This window comes from Centropristis striata, chromosome 21, assembly GCF_030273125.1.
Source record: "Centropristis striata isolate RG_2023a ecotype Rhode Island chromosome 21, C.striata_1.0, whole genome shotgun sequence".
NCBI lineage: Eukaryota > Metazoa > Chordata > Actinopteri > Perciformes > Serranidae > Centropristis > Centropristis striata.
In genome coordinates this window covers 15,770,729-15,787,020 of record NC_081537.1, presented here as the reverse complement: position 1 = coordinate 15,787,020, position 16,292 = coordinate 15,770,729, and the positions used below count along the sequence as shown (strand labels likewise).

Sequence of the window (16,292 nt, the reverse complement as noted above, 5' to 3'; positions counted from 1 at the left end):
TAATGAAAAAAATTAGAAATACTCTATTGATATTTATTCTTTTTGTTTATTTTTATTTGCACACACCAAGACTGCATAAAATCCAGATACTGGAAAAGAATGCAATAATCTGTGATAATGTAATGTGCAATGTGAGGATTTAATGCTTTTCTCTGTTTTATACCAACATAAGTGAGAATTAATGACGTGAGCTGTTGGAGGAAGGCGGGCCTGCTTGTGTCGGCCCGTGGGAGGATCAGAGGAGGATATATGGAGGCCTGAGACCAAATGAAGCTTCTGTGACCATGAGGACGACACAGCAACGACAAGTGTGCATCCTTCTACCAAACAAGCAGCACCTGGACTGTACTGTCAGGGTGAGTGTCCTTCTCATGTCATATATTTATTCATTATTAATAATTTATTCGAAAGCATCACTTTAAACTGGAGAAATATATAGACCAAGGATTTAATTTGACATTAACAGCTCTCTGTGATGTGCCAGTCATGAAATAGTGATATTTTAATTTATTATTGCCTTGTGCTGTTCTGTTCACAAAGCCAAAATCCTATTTAAGTATGAACCCAACACTACTGATGTAATTATTCTTATGTGTGTTTTTTTAGGTGAGAGCCAGAGGCCATGAGGTTTTAAATAGTGTGTTGCAGCAGCTTGATGTCAGTGAACTCCAAGTGTTTGGTCTGACTGTCCTCAGAGGTCAGTTAGAGTCTGTGTGGGAGGTCGGGAGAAAATGTTTTTAATTAATTTACTGTTGGGTGCTGCAATTTAGGGAGGCTGATGAGAGTGGTGGTCAGAGAAAAAATACTGCTCAACGTCAGCAAAACTGAGGAGGTGATAGTTGATTTTACGGGAAAAAAAGAGGTGAAAATGCACTCCTGCCTACACCAGTAGAGTTGAGGTGGAACAGTTTAGGTTCCTGGGAGTCATCACCACAAATAACCTGACATCAAACATCTCCATCCTGATGAAATAAGCTAAAAAAATAAAATAATAATGCTGTATGTTATGAGGAAAATTAAGAAAGCATCCTGACTGGAGACATTTAAAGTTAAAAATAATCATGAATGTGATTTTTTTTTCTCTGTGTTAATTAAATGTGTTCATTTTGTCCTCAGATAATGAATACCTCTTTCTTGATCTGGAGCAAAAGCTGAGCAAGTACTTTGGCAAAAGATGGAACAGAGGATCCTTAAAGGTGAGTTTAAACTCCTTAAAGAAACTTACTTAAGTGCTATTAAGTTACTAAGTGCTACAGGTATTAGAAACAGTGGTAATATATAGCAGTGACTCCTAACCAGAACTTCTGCAGTTACCACAGTGTACAGAGAAATATTGTAGTGTAGCTTAACCAATCAAAAACGTAATAAAAAATAACAATTAGGTTAAAGAATAAAAAATATATATCCATATTTGAGTCAGCTGTAACATGAACACGTGTTACAACTGGGAGAGTGTGAAACTTGAAAAAAGCAGAGAAGTCTAAACTGTGAGCTAAAATTGATGTGTAAATGCTTAAAAAGTAAACCTAGAATAATTATACATTTCAATTAGTTAATTAACTAAAAATAATAACTGAAAAGTTAACTAAAAGTGATGAATATGCAGTTGAAATAGTTGAAATTTTACTCTTCGTACAAATTCAACTAACCTTAATATTGATAGTTCTCTTGAATAAAAAAGGTTACTATATATATAGTAAAATATTGGGGGGAAAACTGTATAAAAAATATTGCGAAAAGTGTAAAATGCAGTTAATAATAAATTAAAATGAACAGATTCAGAATCTGATGGGTGGTGTTGATGAAGATGTTTTTAGTTCATAAAATACGTGTTAAAGAAAAGAGTAAGGAACCACTTATGTGTTGTATATTGCCTTGTTTCCAGCACAATATTCTCTTACAGACAACACTTTGTCCCAATATTGTCCAGTGAAATATTTATTATCTTACAAACATAATGTGATTTCTGTTAGTTTCTTCAAATATTAACGAGACTGTCTAGAGACAGGGTAATATGCAGAATCCAAAGTGAGCAATACTTCTCTTTGACTGTGTTTAAATATTTATTCTACATGTTTCTTCAGGTCCCATTCATCTTATTTCTCAGAGTGCAGTATTATGTAGAGAGCGGGCGGCTGATAATGTAAGTCAGTCTCACATCAGCATCACTGTCATCCCTCTGCACATATACATATACAGGTGCATTTCAATAAAGTAGAATATCACAGAAAGTTTATTTATGTCAGTAATTCAATTCAAAAGGTGGAAATAACATTATATAGATCCATTACACATAGAATGAAACATTTCATGTCTTAATTTATTTAATTTCTTCTAATTATAATGAGTATGGCTTACATTTAATGAAGACCTAAAATTCAGTGTCTCAAAAAATTTTAATTTTGCAAAAGACCAATTTTAAAAAGTATGTTTAATATGGAAATGTTGGCCTCTGAAAAGTGTGTCCATCTATATGCACTCAATACTTGGTTGGGGCTGTTTGACTTGAACTACTGGAAATGGACTTTTCCATCATATTCTAATTTATTGAGATGCACCTGTGAGCCATGTTTTCCCCACTGTTTTGAAACCATGTATGTTTTTCTTTTATATTTGGCGTCCTTGGTTGTTGAAGGAGCAGCAAAGTGCGGCAGCTCTACTACACTGAGCTGAGGCAGAAGGTGCTGCATTCACAGAGCCGCCAGCAGGAAGCTTTGTTCTTCCAGCTGGCAGCTTCTGCACTCCAAGCTGAAGTCGGAGATCTGGAGCAGGGAGCAGAGGGGAATGATGATGAAGAGGAGAGAAAACACAGACATTACTTCCTTCCTGAAGATTACTTCCCCTCCTGGGTACAAAAAATGAGACCATTTGCAGAAAACCTTGACCTTAAATTAAATATGTGTGTAATATGAGTTATGTCCTCAGCTGATAAAACGTCGTGGACGAGACTTCCTCCTCCAGCACTGCCCGGTGTTACACGATGAGCTGAGAGGTCTGACACGTAGCCAAGCTGTCCTGCAGTTTATAAAAGAGGTCAGCAACCTGCAGGATGGACCAGCCACCTTCTACAGGATGAGACAGGTCAGACTGCACAGAATAAACCAAAGAAAACCACCAGGATACTCTAACTGTATGTAAAGTGTTTAAAGGTGTAATGTGTATTTTCCTTTGTCTAAACAGAGTAAATATATGTTCTTTAGTTTGTTGAGTTTTGTACCTACATTACCCAAAATGTTTACAACAATTTTCTAACATTCAGAAATCTGTAATTTTAATAATTATAATTTAATTAATTTGGTTGCCTATTTTTTATTATTATTATTTGATTTTATAAGTACACAAGACTGCATAAAGTAAAAATAATGAAAAAAAAACAAACAATATTTATGAATTTTTATTTATTAGATTTTATTTGCACACACAAGACTGCATAACATTTAGGTAATAAAAATACCCCCTTGATAATTATTTTTATTACATTTTATTAGCACACAAGACATAAAATCCAGATAATGAAAAAAACATAATATTTATGAATTTTTATTTCATAGAAATTATTTGCACATAAAAGAGTACATATTAATTATATGAGTGTTATGATATTTATTATTTTTTATTTAATTGTATTTATTATTTATATTGTTTTATACTGTTCTTCATCTGTTCATTTTGTGTTCAGGAGAAAAGAGAGCTGAGAAGTTCGATCCTTCTTGGTGTGACAATGAAAGGAGTCCATATTTATCAGGTAGGTCTGTTCTGGAATTTATTTGTTTGTATTTACTTCTTTTTAATCATGAGTTTGCATGTAATAAGAATGAAAACTTCTCTTCAGGAGGTGGAAGGGAGGCAGTGTCTATTGTATGATTTTTCCTGGACCGACATTGACCGTCTCACTTTCCAGGTTGTTCCAAAAGACCACACACACGCACGCACACACACACACACACACACACACACACACACACACACACACACACACACACACACACACACACACACAAATATTTACATATACTTCATGTTGCATTGTACTGAACTGTACCTCTCTCTTGCTCTTCAGGGCAGCAGGTTTGAAATCACTGCAGTGGGCTCTCTGTGCCTCCCTAAGCTGCTGTATTACACTCCTTCAGCCTTCCACTCCAAACACGTCCTGCGGCACCTCAGTGACAGTCACCGGCTCCACATGGACACCAGGGGGGCAGCCTGCTGCATCCAACAGCTGGAAGACATGCAGGGTCAGCAACCCAAAGAAATCTAACTAACTTCTATTTCACTTTAAACTCCTCATTCTTCACATTTATTTGATAAATATCCTTTTTAACCAAACGTTATAATTGGTAAAACCTCATTTTATTTTCTCCTCATCTAAAGCATTTTGTAAAGGATATCTAAAAAAAAAAACATGCAAAATCTCAATCCAAAGTCTTTTCTCTGTCTCTCTGCAGCCAATCAGTTCTACAAAGAGGCCTATATCTGTGACACAACACGCTTAGCACACAGACTCCACACCAACAGCCTCTCATCCACCATGTCCGACTGCAGTGTCAGAGTCGAAACAACCACAACCTGGTCCAAAGAAGAAGAGGAGGAAGATAAAGTCACAGGTCAGCTAAAGGGAAACATTAGTTCTGAAATGTTCCATCCCGAAGTTTTCTTTGAAAAAAAAAAACTATATGGAAGATAAATATAAAAATGTACAGTACAGAGAACAATCAGAGCTCCTAAACTTGCAACTTTGACAGAGAAAATGTACAAGCAAAAGGTTAAATCAACACATGAATAGTTTTATTCACTACTGTATTTTTGCTTTTTGCTGAAGGATGCATTGAGTATCTCTGTGTTCATGTTGACTCTGGCAGAGTTTGAGCTGTGTGTGAACGAGCCAGAAGAATATTTTGTCGACAACTCAGCTGAGGTGTCGTGGCTGGCTGAGCTGTCTGTCGATGGACCTTCTGATTGGGAAGGTTAGTCCAAGAAAGAAGCACAAAGACATGTCAAAATAAGCTTCATTGTGTGTTTATCATTTCATGTGTGCACTTCATCATAATTATTTGTGCTTTTTTCTAACCAGCTGTCACAATGGAAATGAAACAGGTGAGCAAAGTGCAGATGTCTCTTGAACGATTTTGCAGCGCTGCAGGACATCAGAGGTTTCAGTGTTTTGTCTGATCTCTGTGCAGGTTCTGAGGAGGAGAGCTGATGAAGGGGTTTCTGTGGACTAACAATACATTTCTGATCTTCTGCTACATTACGAACCACCCTCACCTCTCAGGTTGCCTGGGACAGGTCTGCTCTCTGTCCCCACAGTGAAAACCTAACATGGGGAAGCATCGACCAGTTTAACTGTAGTTTTTGCTGCTGCTTAATATTAAATCAAATAGTTTCTTACACTGCACTGTAACTTTTATTCTAGTATTTTATACCTGTCTTATGTTATCTTAGATTGTTTTGATTTTCTGTTCTCTTGGCTCTTTATTGACCTTATAAAATTAATTTCAATGTTTTTTCATGGTGTTTCTTTGCACTTTCTCTCAAAGATTTTTATGTTTAATGTGTTGCATTTTCAAGTGCCTTGTTGTTGAAATGTGCTATATAATATAAAAAACTTGCCGTGCCTATAATTTAAAGCCAGAGGTTTAATAATATATAAACTATTCTTTAATAACTATACTGTAAACCCCAAGGGTAACATAAGCTCTTTTAAAAAATAAAAATAAAGCTTTATTTAAACATGCTTTCACAATACAACAGTGACATTATACATAAACAAAACAATTCAGGTATTTTAAATATATATATATATATATATATATATATATATATATATATATATATATATATATATATATATATATACACACACACACACACACATAAAAAATGTAATGGATACAAATAAGGTGCAGGAGCAGTATTTTTAGTAGTATCATTTCCTACAGTGTAACATCAGACTTTATATTATTATTATTTATTTATTTAAGTATTTCTACAGTGCAGCACAATTTCAATGACCTTACGTCATCCTGCCGTCAGCCAATCAACGCGACAGACTGCGACCCAAACACGGAAGCAACTGACACAGCTGGGAAAGAGAAACTTCTGGCTCCTCTGTAAAACAAGCAAAAATGTCTTTAAGCGTTGTTTTACGTATAAACAGTTAAAACCACAGAAACGATAGGTCACATTGTTCGCTCTAGATGGCTTTCTCTTGGTTTCGTGTTGCTGTGGCGCTTTGTTTTGCGTCTTTATCGGTTGTTGTCGCCGTTATCGGACCAAATCAGGGTAAGTTAAAAACAGTGAAATGATGGTACGGTGTTGTTAAACTGAACCATGATGGAGCAACTGCTTATATTTAGCTGTCTTAACTGTTGGGGAAACGGACACCGGTGTGATGTTGGCCTACAGCGCCCCCACCTGGCTCAAGAGGCTCATATCTTGTGTAACTCCGGCTCTTGTCCACAGCGATGCCTCCTCCTCTGCCCGCCGCCCTCGGTGTGTGCTCTCTGGCCGGGATGGCGCTCCTCTGGAGGGACATCAGCTCCAAGATGAAGGGTGAGAGCCGGACCATGGGCAGCCTGCTCAGCCAGTATCTGTCCGTGAAGGCGGTGGGCTGGCTGGGCAGGCGGCAGAGGAGGAAACTTGAAGCCGACACTCTCAACGTGAAGCGGGTCCAGGAGGAGACGCTGCTGAAGCGCCTGCGGAAAAACGCAAACACATGTTATGGAAGACAGTATGACTTCAGCTCAATTAAAGGTAAGAAAATAATTAGATAGTGGCGATGGACAGTTTTTGACGCCGCGTTTTGTAACTAGGTGTAAGTCAGTCAGACTCTTCTGCAGGACAACAGACTGCACGTGTAGTCAAGCCCTTACGCTGATTTGTCCTCTGACTGCCTGTTTGGTAACGTTGTGTTGAGTGTATATATAATCAGTGCTCATAGGCTGCAGCATGCATGACAGCAAGGCCGTAACCAGAATTTTTGACAAGGCACCAAACACAATTGCACAGTTATTTTATTTATATTATTGTTATTTATTTAGGTGTTACATTTCTGGTTATTTATGTAAAAGAAAGAAAAAGATCTGCCCATACACATTTTAAGTCTATTAAAGTCATTCATTCATTCGTTCATTTTAATGCCTGGTACAACTAAAGGTACATTTGTTTGGACAAATATGATGATAAAAACTAAAATAGCTCATAAGAGTTTAATTCATGAGCTAATATCTAGCCATTGTCCATGGTTTTCTTGACAATAACCAAAATCCTTATCAATACAAATTTTTTCCATGACTGTATGTAACTTTTCCACAATAAAATGGCTAAAAACGACTAGACCTATGTTCTACATTTGTTTAGTTGTGAACTTACATCTCTAATGTTTTCAACATTTTTTAAACCTAGAGGAACTTTTCAGTAATTTTATTCAAGGTTATGGTCAGTGTCATTTGGTCGCCTGTCAGTATATCCCCAGCATTGTGGTTATCTGCCAGAAGTGGTCATAAATTAACTTTTTATCCAGTTTTAAGCCACATTTATTCACATTTATGTCTTTAATTGTATATTTTAACCTGATGAAGGATTTCAGTCACAAATGTAAACAAATATTAGCAGCAGCTGTCTGCTGACCTGCAAAATAAACACAAATTTTAGCAAAAAAAAAAAAATTTTTTCAGTGTTTTTTTTAACTGTTTTAACAACCTGGTCCATTTGTTTCGGAGAGGAGGAGACCTCTGTGTTTATTGTTCAGCCCCTAAGAAAAACCTCCTGAAGTACAAACTGACCGCAGGTCCGACAGACTGTACCATCTTGAAACTCTTGATTGAGAGAATCCCTAGTGGCAGAAAATGACACAGTCCTTGTCTATTTTCTTTTTAAAAAATTATTTCCCCATACGCCATATAAGTCTATTAATCTCCCATCTTGTTTCTGATGAATCCAAGAAAGAAAACTCTTAGAGTTATATGCAGAAGAGGCAGTATTAATAAATGGTATTTTTCAAAACTGGTATTTGCTTTGTGTTCCTGTGTTGCTTCTCAGACAACAAAAATAAACAGCGGGAAATGTATGTGAGATAAATAACCAAAGCTCAAAGGTTTTTTTACTGACTGTTTTGATGTAATAACCACATCTCATACTGTTCTTCAGTGAAGAATTTTATAAAGTAAGTTTTGGTAACGCTTTATAATAAGGTCCTTAATAACCATTAATTAACAAGTAATAAGGCATTGTTCTCGCTTTAGATCCGGTAGTTGCAAAAAGCATAGTTAACTTCTAGTTAACTTATAATAGATGAGCAATAAAGTATATTTTAATATCAATAAGCAAACAAAATAAGATTAATTAAGGCATGGCAAAGACATAATGGGTGGGTCATGGGTGTTTGTAATGCCATTATTAACACTTATATAAGCTTATAAACACACAATAATGTTATTAAGCATCTTGTAAGGACTTACAAGGGCCTTATTACTTGTTAATTAATGGTTATTACAAGGACCTTAATATAGAGCGTTACCAAAGTTTTGACTGTTGATTTCCAGACAGCGATGACTTCCGGTCGCGTCACCCCATCACCACATACGAGCACTACCGGGAGCTCATCAAACGCATCGCGGCCGGAGAGGAGAAGGTGATCATTGCAGAGAAGCCGCTGATCCTGGCCATGACCTCTGGGACGTCAGGAGCCAGCGCCATGCTGCTCAGCACCAAGGACACCAACACTGAGTTCTTCCTGCAGGTGAAGCTTAACCCATTAAAGCCGGGAAAGCAGATACGTTGTTTTGTAGTAGTCCAGAACTTTGAAATCATCACCAACAAAAGACACAAAATGACTAAAAAAAGACACAAGATTACCAAAAAAGACACAAAGTGGCACAAAATGACTAAAAAAGACACAAATTGAGAATACATGTGGGAGTGTCTCAATGCATCATGGGACTTTTCCAGAACTTTGACATGATGACGGAAGACGACTATAGCGGAGGGGGCTCAGATATAACAGCTGTAAGCTCTAAAATACTTTTTGAATTTCATTTCTATCTGCTACAGAGACTGAAAAAGTAGGAAGAGTTGACAGTTCTGTTGAATTTACAGAAAAACTTGAGGTTTTAGGGGGTTATTTTCAAATCGCCTAGAGGTTTTACAGGCAGTTTTTACAGACGTTTTAGGCCTCAATGGGTTAATAATGATGTATTGGCCCCACTGTAGCCTGTGTTATTGTGTATGTAAATCTACAATATTTCTTCATGTGTTTCCACCAGGGAGTGACTGTGTGTTTGGATGCCATGGGAAGAGCGTTCCCTGCGACCGACAGCCTCCAGCGCACCACCAAATTCTTCTACTCACCGACTTTTCGCCAGTCGGAGGCCGGCATCCCCATCGGACCAAACTCCTCCACACCAGCCTCCTCACGCCACATGCTCAACCTCTACACCACCCCGGCACCCGCCTTCGAGGTACATCTCATGAGAAGAGCAGCATGAGTTTCACCTCTTTGTGTTGTTATGTATGACTTCTTCTGTTAATTTCCTGCAGAATTTGTTAATTATTTTCATTTGTCCATCTGTCCTCCCTCTTAGGTTCCCAGTGAGAAAGACACGCTCTACCTACATCTCCTGTTTGCTCTCAAAGATCCCAGTGTGGGAACACTGGAGTCCAACTTTGCTTCCACAGTCTTCTATGCTTTCACTGCTTTACAGGTACAGCATAGCTTGTCACATGATTTCATGAGTTTTCTTTGAAACTACAGCTTGTCTTTTCAAAACTCTCCAAACTAACCACAAACATTTTAACCAAACCAGCGAAACATCTCTTACAAAAGCAAACAATTCTTTGCAAAACTCTTCGTACTCATGTAAAATTGTGTTTTTGTTTCAATGCATTTCAGACAAATCAATATTTGAAAAAGCACAGAAAGCAACAAAGCACTGAATTTTTTTTAAATGTTCTAATGCTCCTCAAACAACAAAAGCACAGTAGAAGAAAGCAGAAATGGTTGTGTTAAAATAAAATAAATCTTGCTTTCTTTGTGGGTATTGTAATAAGTCTTTATCCACATAATGTGATGTTGTCTTGAGCAAGGCAGAAATTGAGCAATGTAGACCAATGCTCACAGTTTTACGAGAAGCGTGAAATTAAATTGCAAACTGAGTGTAAAGCAATGTATTTAGTTTTGCAAAAAAATATGCATTTAGTTTGACACGCTTGATAAATCTGTTGGCTGGAAGGGTTTCAGAGCCAGTGATTCAAGAATTAATGTTGGTGTTTAAGCATTAAAAAAACTGTAATAAACAGATAATATGTGTATTGTAAAAACACGCTCTGTGTGACTTTTACGCCTTTAAGTTTTTTCCATAATTTTACTCTCTACTTTTATTATAATGGACAGAAAAAGCAAGCAAATATCCTAAATGTAACTTAAATAAAAATAAAGATATGTATATTTTCCAATGCATGATCCCCCCCCCCCCCCAAATATTTTATTTATTTGCATTTTTATTATTAAATGCATGATTTTTTAAACTAGAAACTACCATGCCTTAATCCCGAAAAAAGTTTGTCTTATATTTTGCAGAGACAATATTGTAATTCAACAACAGTACCGTTTTTAATTTAGTGGAAACGTCCTTGGTGTCCTTCACGCCTGCCTGGTTCGAGTCACACTGGGACATTTTCTAGTTAAGTGGGATGAAGTCTTGAGTCAGATGTCAGGCTCCCACTGACTGAAAGACAAGCTCAGGTAATTTATTTGATGGGGGAAGGATTAGAAAAGTAATTTCTATCCCATCTCCTCTCCGTCCCACAGGATCGCTGGCAGGAGCTCGTCGAGGACATTGAACGAGGGGAGGTGAGCAGCGCTCTGGCTCTGGAGCCCAAAGTGAGGTCCAGGCTCCAGGCTCTGATGAAGCCAGACCCGCAGAGGGCCGCTCAGCTCCGGGCCCACTTCCAGGATGGCTTTCGTGGGATTGTCAAGCGGCTGTGGCCTCACCTGCACCTGGTGCTGGCAGTGGACTCGGGCTCTAATCAGATCTATGGGGAAATGTTGAGGGAGAACTACTGCCAGGGAGTGCCTTTCTATTCGCCTTTCTACGCTGCTACTGAAGGTAGGAACCTGATCCCATACAACTCTAAAAGTGCAGGTGGTCAAGGCACAGAGTAAAATGCCAAATATAAGTTCTAGTATTAGTTCTAACTGTATGGCTACACAGTGGTGTAGTGGTTAGCATTCTCTTAACGCTCTACTTTTTATGATAATGGACAGAAAAAGCAACCAAATATCCTAAATGTAACTGAAATAAAAATAAAGATATATGAATATTTTCAAATGCATGTTCTCACCGGGTACTCCGGCTTCCTCCCACAGTCCAAAAACATGCACTTAGGTTTAATTGGTGACTCTAAATTGCCTGTAGGTGTGAATGAGAGCGTCTGTAACTATACAGTAGTGTTAAATAATCACAGTCCAATGTAACTAACCAGATTAATCCAGGTTTTTAGTATATTTTTTATTGCTACATGGCAAACAAAGTACCAGTAGGTTCAGTAGATTCTCAGGAAACCAACAAGACCCAGCATTCGTGATATGTACGCTCTTAAGGCTGTGCAATTGGGCAATTAGTTGAAAGGGTTGTGTTATTTGGAACACTACTGTATGTCAGCCCTGCGGATAAGAATAATGAATGAATAATTCTAACTGTGTGTTTTGGCCCCTGCAGGTCTAATTGGGGTGAACCTGTGGCCGCAGGAGCTGAACAGACGCTACATGCTCTGCCCTCGCTCAATGTTCTGCGAGTTCCTGCCGGAGAGCAGCCTGGAGGAGGAGACGCCTCAAACTCTGCTGATGGAGGAGGTGAAGGAGGGACAAAACTATGAGCTCGTTATCACAAACGCTTCAGGACTCTTCAGGTCTGATTTATTTTACTATCAAAAATGATCTTATAATGATGAATTCATCTCTAAGGATTGTACTCTTGCATGATTTGCCGTTTGAATGTTGACAATTTTATGTTATGGGAGTAAATATATGAAATCTAGGCTAATTAATGCAGGTAGGGCTGGTCAATTAGTGGTAGGTATTTTTTTCATAACAGTTTTGTAATCCAATGATTATGATGTTTCACAATGATGCTCTTGTTCAATCTTTAGTTATAAATCAGACGCACCCCTTTCCTTTACATCACTGTGTGTTCACCCAATTTTTGTTGAGTTAGTCATTGGAATATATGTCGAATATAGTTTTCTAGATGATGAATACATTTTTAAGAGTTTTTAATAGGGTGTTGCAGTGCACTACAACATAAAATTTATTTTATATGAATTATTTTGGTCTAATTTATTTTTTATTTACTATTTTCTATATTGAATATATGTGAAGTAGTTTTCAGTAAGTTAGTTTAATTTTTTATGCACATTTATTAATTTATTTTTAAATATATTTTTGTTCAATTGTGTATTTTATTTTGTTAAATAATATACATTTATTTTTATTTTATCGCCCTTTTTACGTTTTTTTTTTCTTTTAAATTATATTTAAAAGAAATTTACAATACAAGATTTTTTTTAAATTATGAATGCATAATGTTTCTAAAGTCAATAAGGAATCATATTAAAAAGGCATGATTCTCAAAATTCACCAAAATAACCATGTTTATTTATAACGTAATCAAGTCGTCCTCATTTCATGTATATTTTTGTGGGTTCAATTAACTGCCCATTTGTTGGATTACAGGCCACAAAAAGGTAGATATGATATTGAGTAATTGCTCTGTGTCATTGTTGTGATGTGGTTTCACTCGACTGCACTCCATCAAGACAGAATGAGTGGCTGATAATGTTATGTAATATAAAGATTCGTGATCAGACTCTGTTAAACAGCCTGACATGCAGTTAAAATCTAAAGAGGCTCAGAACTGCAGTCTATACTGAGGTTTGATCTCAGGTATTTTACTAACAATAGCTGTGTTTGACATAGGGTTGCAAAGGGGTGGAAATTTTCCAGTAATATTCCAGAAAGACTTTCCAAAGAAAGTTAAGCTGCGAAATTTGGGGAATTATGGAGAATGTATGGGAATTAATTGGAAATTGGGGGTAATTTAAACAAACTGTATCATGTCCAATCATGAATATAAACATTTTATTTCATAAGCAGACATCCATGCAAAATAATACAATTATTGTATAATAGCAACATTTCAACAGATTTATTTGTAAGTTATTATTACGTTTTAATTATTTTATTGAGCAATCAATTCTTTAATTGAACAACCAAACATTAATGTTGAGTTAAATATTACTCATCCCCCCGACCCCAAGCATTCAAAAATGAAAGTTTCTGTTAATTCCCATAAATTCCCATGGAAAGTTTAAAACTTTGAAAAATTGTTGGAAATAATTTTGCAAACCTAGATGGACAGATGCATTAATAACTGTGTTTTGCTTTTACAGATATCGCATCGGAGACATTGTGAAAGTAGTTGGATTCCACAACCAGTGTCCCATTGTTGAGTTTCAGTACAGGTACATTTTGTTCTTGTGCATATTTGTTCAAATATTCAATAATATTCATTCGACACAACACAGCAGAATATTTCCTCCTTTCTGCTGTCAGACGGGGTCAGATGTTGAGCGTTCGAGGGGAGAAAGTGTCCGAGGCGTTGTTCCTCAATGCTCTGAAGAAAGCTGTTGCTCAGTGGCCGGCAGCCCAACTGGCTGACTACTGCTGCGCTGAGAGCGGCATCATGGGTAAGACGTCATGCTTATACCAGGCGGCAATCTCCGTGCCTGAGCATGGAGGCCACCAGGAAGTGCATAAAGCCTGCAATTCACCGAAAATTCCAGTAGAGGGTGCTAAGTTTGGCTGCAAAAGAAATCTGCCCATTCATTTCAAAAAATTTTCAGGGACAACATTATGGTCTCAATCGCTAGTAAAAAATCTTCTTCAAGACAATTTGATGTCAATAGTTCTAATAATGGCCCCATTTAGAAGAAAATAGAAGATAAAGAATCGTATGATTTGGGGCGTTTCTAGCTTTGATTGACAGGTCACTGACAAGGCGAGCCGTCACCAGGAGAGAAGCAGAGGAATGCGTATCCACGGCAACGTGTCAATAAAGTTATATATAACGTTATATAGATAGAAAAGAAGACGTTTACCGATTTGGTCTCATAACTTTGACCCTTTCACACTGTATTTTCACTTAATGACAGTTTATTTGAACGTTTTGTTCAGTAAAAATGTCTTGTTCAGTGTTTGGTTGGACTAACAGACGCTCCAAGGAGTCGCTGCTCAGTTTTCTGAGGTAAGAAAGATACATTTTGTTTTAGTTTTTTTGCTAGCCAAAACTAACATCCCAGTTAATGCTCCAATTAATGCTAACATGAATTAGCAGCAGCTTCTCTCAGTCGGGTTGCCGGTGTAGAGATGCGTGTAGTCAGTGTCGTCAGATCCCTCGCGCTCCGCGACAGTCCAATTATGGTCTGCTCTGCGTATCGGAAACAAGATGGCGACGCAAGATGGCGACGAGTGTAACGCTGAACTCGAGGCTTCCAACGGGCAGTCCACAAACCAATGGGTGACGTCACGGTGACTACGTCCATCATTTATATACAGTCTATGGCTTATACCCCTCAAACACAGTAGAATCTGACATCTGTGAAGTCTTCTGAGTGGCTAATCCGGCTCAGTTTTCACTATAATGAATCTAACGTTGTCGTGGTTTTGCAGGAGATTCAATTGGCGGCTCAGATCCTCATTACCAGGTCTTTATAGAGCTGAAAGGTGTGAGAAACCTCACAGAGGAACAACGGTACAAGGTGAGACAAAACCAGCAAACAGCATGTTAACTCTTTATCATGAAATTGTTCTTTATTCTCACATTCCCCTCTATGTAGAGTATATGAAAGCACATTTCTGGGTGTGATTTTAGACCACAAAATCTGCTGGAAACCTCAGATCAATTATGTAAGAACTAAACTGGCAAAACTTGGGAAAACAAGACACATACTGGATCAAAAATGATTGCACTTGTGTTGCCATATCTGAATTACTGGAGGAGTTTAGAGGAACACTTACAAAAGCAACTTGCAACCATTAAGCATACTACAAAAGAGAGCAAAATGCATGATGTGGGATACAGGGAATACATGAACTAACTGTTTTTTTTAAGTCACATGCATTAAAATTAATACATCTGGTCAAATATAGAGCTGCAAAAATCATGTTCAAGGAACAAAATGTTGAACAAGTTAATAGAGATGTGAAACAGGGGTAGGAAAATAGAACTTTTACTTCTACCTACTCCTTTTCGGACACTGTTACTCTTTTATTATGTGTTTTTTTATGTTTGAAGTAAAGTTAATTAATTCATTGTCTTTCCCTCCAGTTGGACATTTGTCTCCAGCAGGACTCGGCTGTCTACAAGTCTTTCCGTATCAAAGGCAGCATCGGGCCAATGAGGGTGCAGCTGGTGGCAGAGGGCGCGTTCAAGGAGCTGCGACAACACATGATGGCCTTCTCCAACACGTCACCCAACACTTTTAAAATGCACCGAGTGCTGCGCAGGAAAGAGTACGCTGACTTTCTCCTGGGGAAAACCGTCTCCTGAAACCTCCTGTTGTTGTGGATAGAGACAAAGATTGAGGACTGTGGTGAGCGCTGACTGAATGAAATGTTGAACGAGTTGATTAATTGTGCCTTTGGGAACTATAAAAACACAAACACACATAATATCTGACAATTAAAAATGTTCATTTGACTGATTTATTTACTCGCCATATTTATATTTTTATTAAAGTGAACCGTAAATGTGTTGCTGTTGGATTATTTAATTAAATGTTTGGCTGCCATGAAAACTGCTCCATGAATACTGTTTATTGACAACACAATAACATCTGGGCATTACAATATTGATAAAGCACAGGTGCAAATAGTTAGCAAGATAGAAGCAATACAAACAGGAAAAATACCAGTGGTGGAGAAAGTATCCCGATCCTTTACTTCAGTAAAAGTACTAATACCACACTGTGAAATTACTCCATTACAAGTAAAAGTGCTGCATTCAAAACTTACTTTAGTAAAAGTATCAGCAACAAAATGTACTGAAAGTATCAAAAGGAATAGTACTCGTTATGCAGAATGGACCCATTCAGATTGTTCTATATTATAAATATATTATAAGATTATTTTTATTGATGGATTTATGTAAGCAGCCTTTTCATTTTCGATATGGCTCATTTCAATTACTTAATAAACTGTTATGTTTATTTTTTTTTTTAAAGTCTAATTACTTTAA

General features: G+C 37.3%; 2 protein-coding genes across 3 annotated transcripts; both read left to right on the top strand.

Annotated features, from left to right (window-relative positions):
- Positions 1-284: 284 nt before the first annotated feature.
- Positions 285-5,683, top strand: LOC131959959 (FERM domain-containing protein 6-like). Its single transcript, XM_059325171.1, has 13 exons — positions 285-356; positions 607-697; positions 1,117-1,196; positions 2,085-2,143; positions 2,636-2,849; positions 2,926-3,081; positions 3,680-3,745; positions 3,833-3,901; positions 4,061-4,235; positions 4,446-4,604; positions 4,860-4,964; positions 5,072-5,094; positions 5,181-5,683. Exons 1-13 carry the CDS (start codon positions 285-287, stop codon positions 5,220-5,222), a joined length of 1,311 nt encoding a protein of 436 aa, XP_059181154.1. The 3' UTR covers positions 5,223-5,683.
- A 386-nt stretch (positions 5,684-6,069) lies between these two features.
- Positions 6,070-15,809, top strand: ghdc (GH3 domain containing). Of its 2 annotated transcripts, XM_059325340.1 has the most exons (12): positions 6,204-6,282; positions 6,463-6,475; positions 6,633-6,753; positions 8,544-8,740; positions 9,264-9,458; positions 9,582-9,701; positions 10,808-11,105; positions 11,718-11,907; positions 13,447-13,518; positions 13,610-13,743; positions 14,726-14,814; positions 15,384-15,809. In XM_059325340.1, exons 4-12 carry the CDS (start codon positions 8,666-8,668, stop codon positions 15,603-15,605), a joined length of 1,395 nt encoding a protein of 464 aa, XP_059181323.1. In that variant the 5' UTR covers positions 6,204-6,282; positions 6,463-6,475; positions 6,633-6,753; positions 8,544-8,665; the 3' UTR covers positions 15,606-15,809. The 2 variants fall into 2 exon arrangements, with proteins under 2 accessions (XP_059181322.1, XP_059181323.1); XM_059325339.1 differs by having other exon boundaries at positions 6,070-6,282; positions 6,463-6,753.
- Positions 15,810-16,292: the final 483 nt, after the last annotated feature.

Coding starts and splice junctions, on each gene's coding strand:
- LOC131959959 (XM_059325171.1), top strand. CDS start 285: ATGAGGACGACACAGCAACGACAAGTGTGCATCCTTCTACCAAACAAG. Junction 3,746..3,832: donor AAGGAGTCCATATTTATCAG/GTAGGTCTGTTC, acceptor ACTTCTCTTCAG/GAGGTGGAAGGGAGGCAGTG. Junction 4,236..4,445: donor ACAGCTGGAAGACATGCAGG/GTCAGCAACCCA, acceptor GTCTCTCTGCAG/CCAATCAGTTCTACAAAGAG.
- ghdc (XM_059325339.1), top strand. CDS start 6,198: ATGGCTTTCTCTTGGTTTCGTGTTGCTGTGGCGCTTTGTTTTGCGTCT. Junction 6,754..8,543: donor TGACTTCAGCTCAATTAAAG/GTAAGAAAATAA, acceptor GTTGATTTCCAG/ACAGCGATGACTTCCGGTCG. Junction 13,519..13,609: donor ATTGTTGAGTTTCAGTACAG/GTACATTTTGTT, acceptor TTCTGCTGTCAG/ACGGGGTCAGATGTTGAGCG.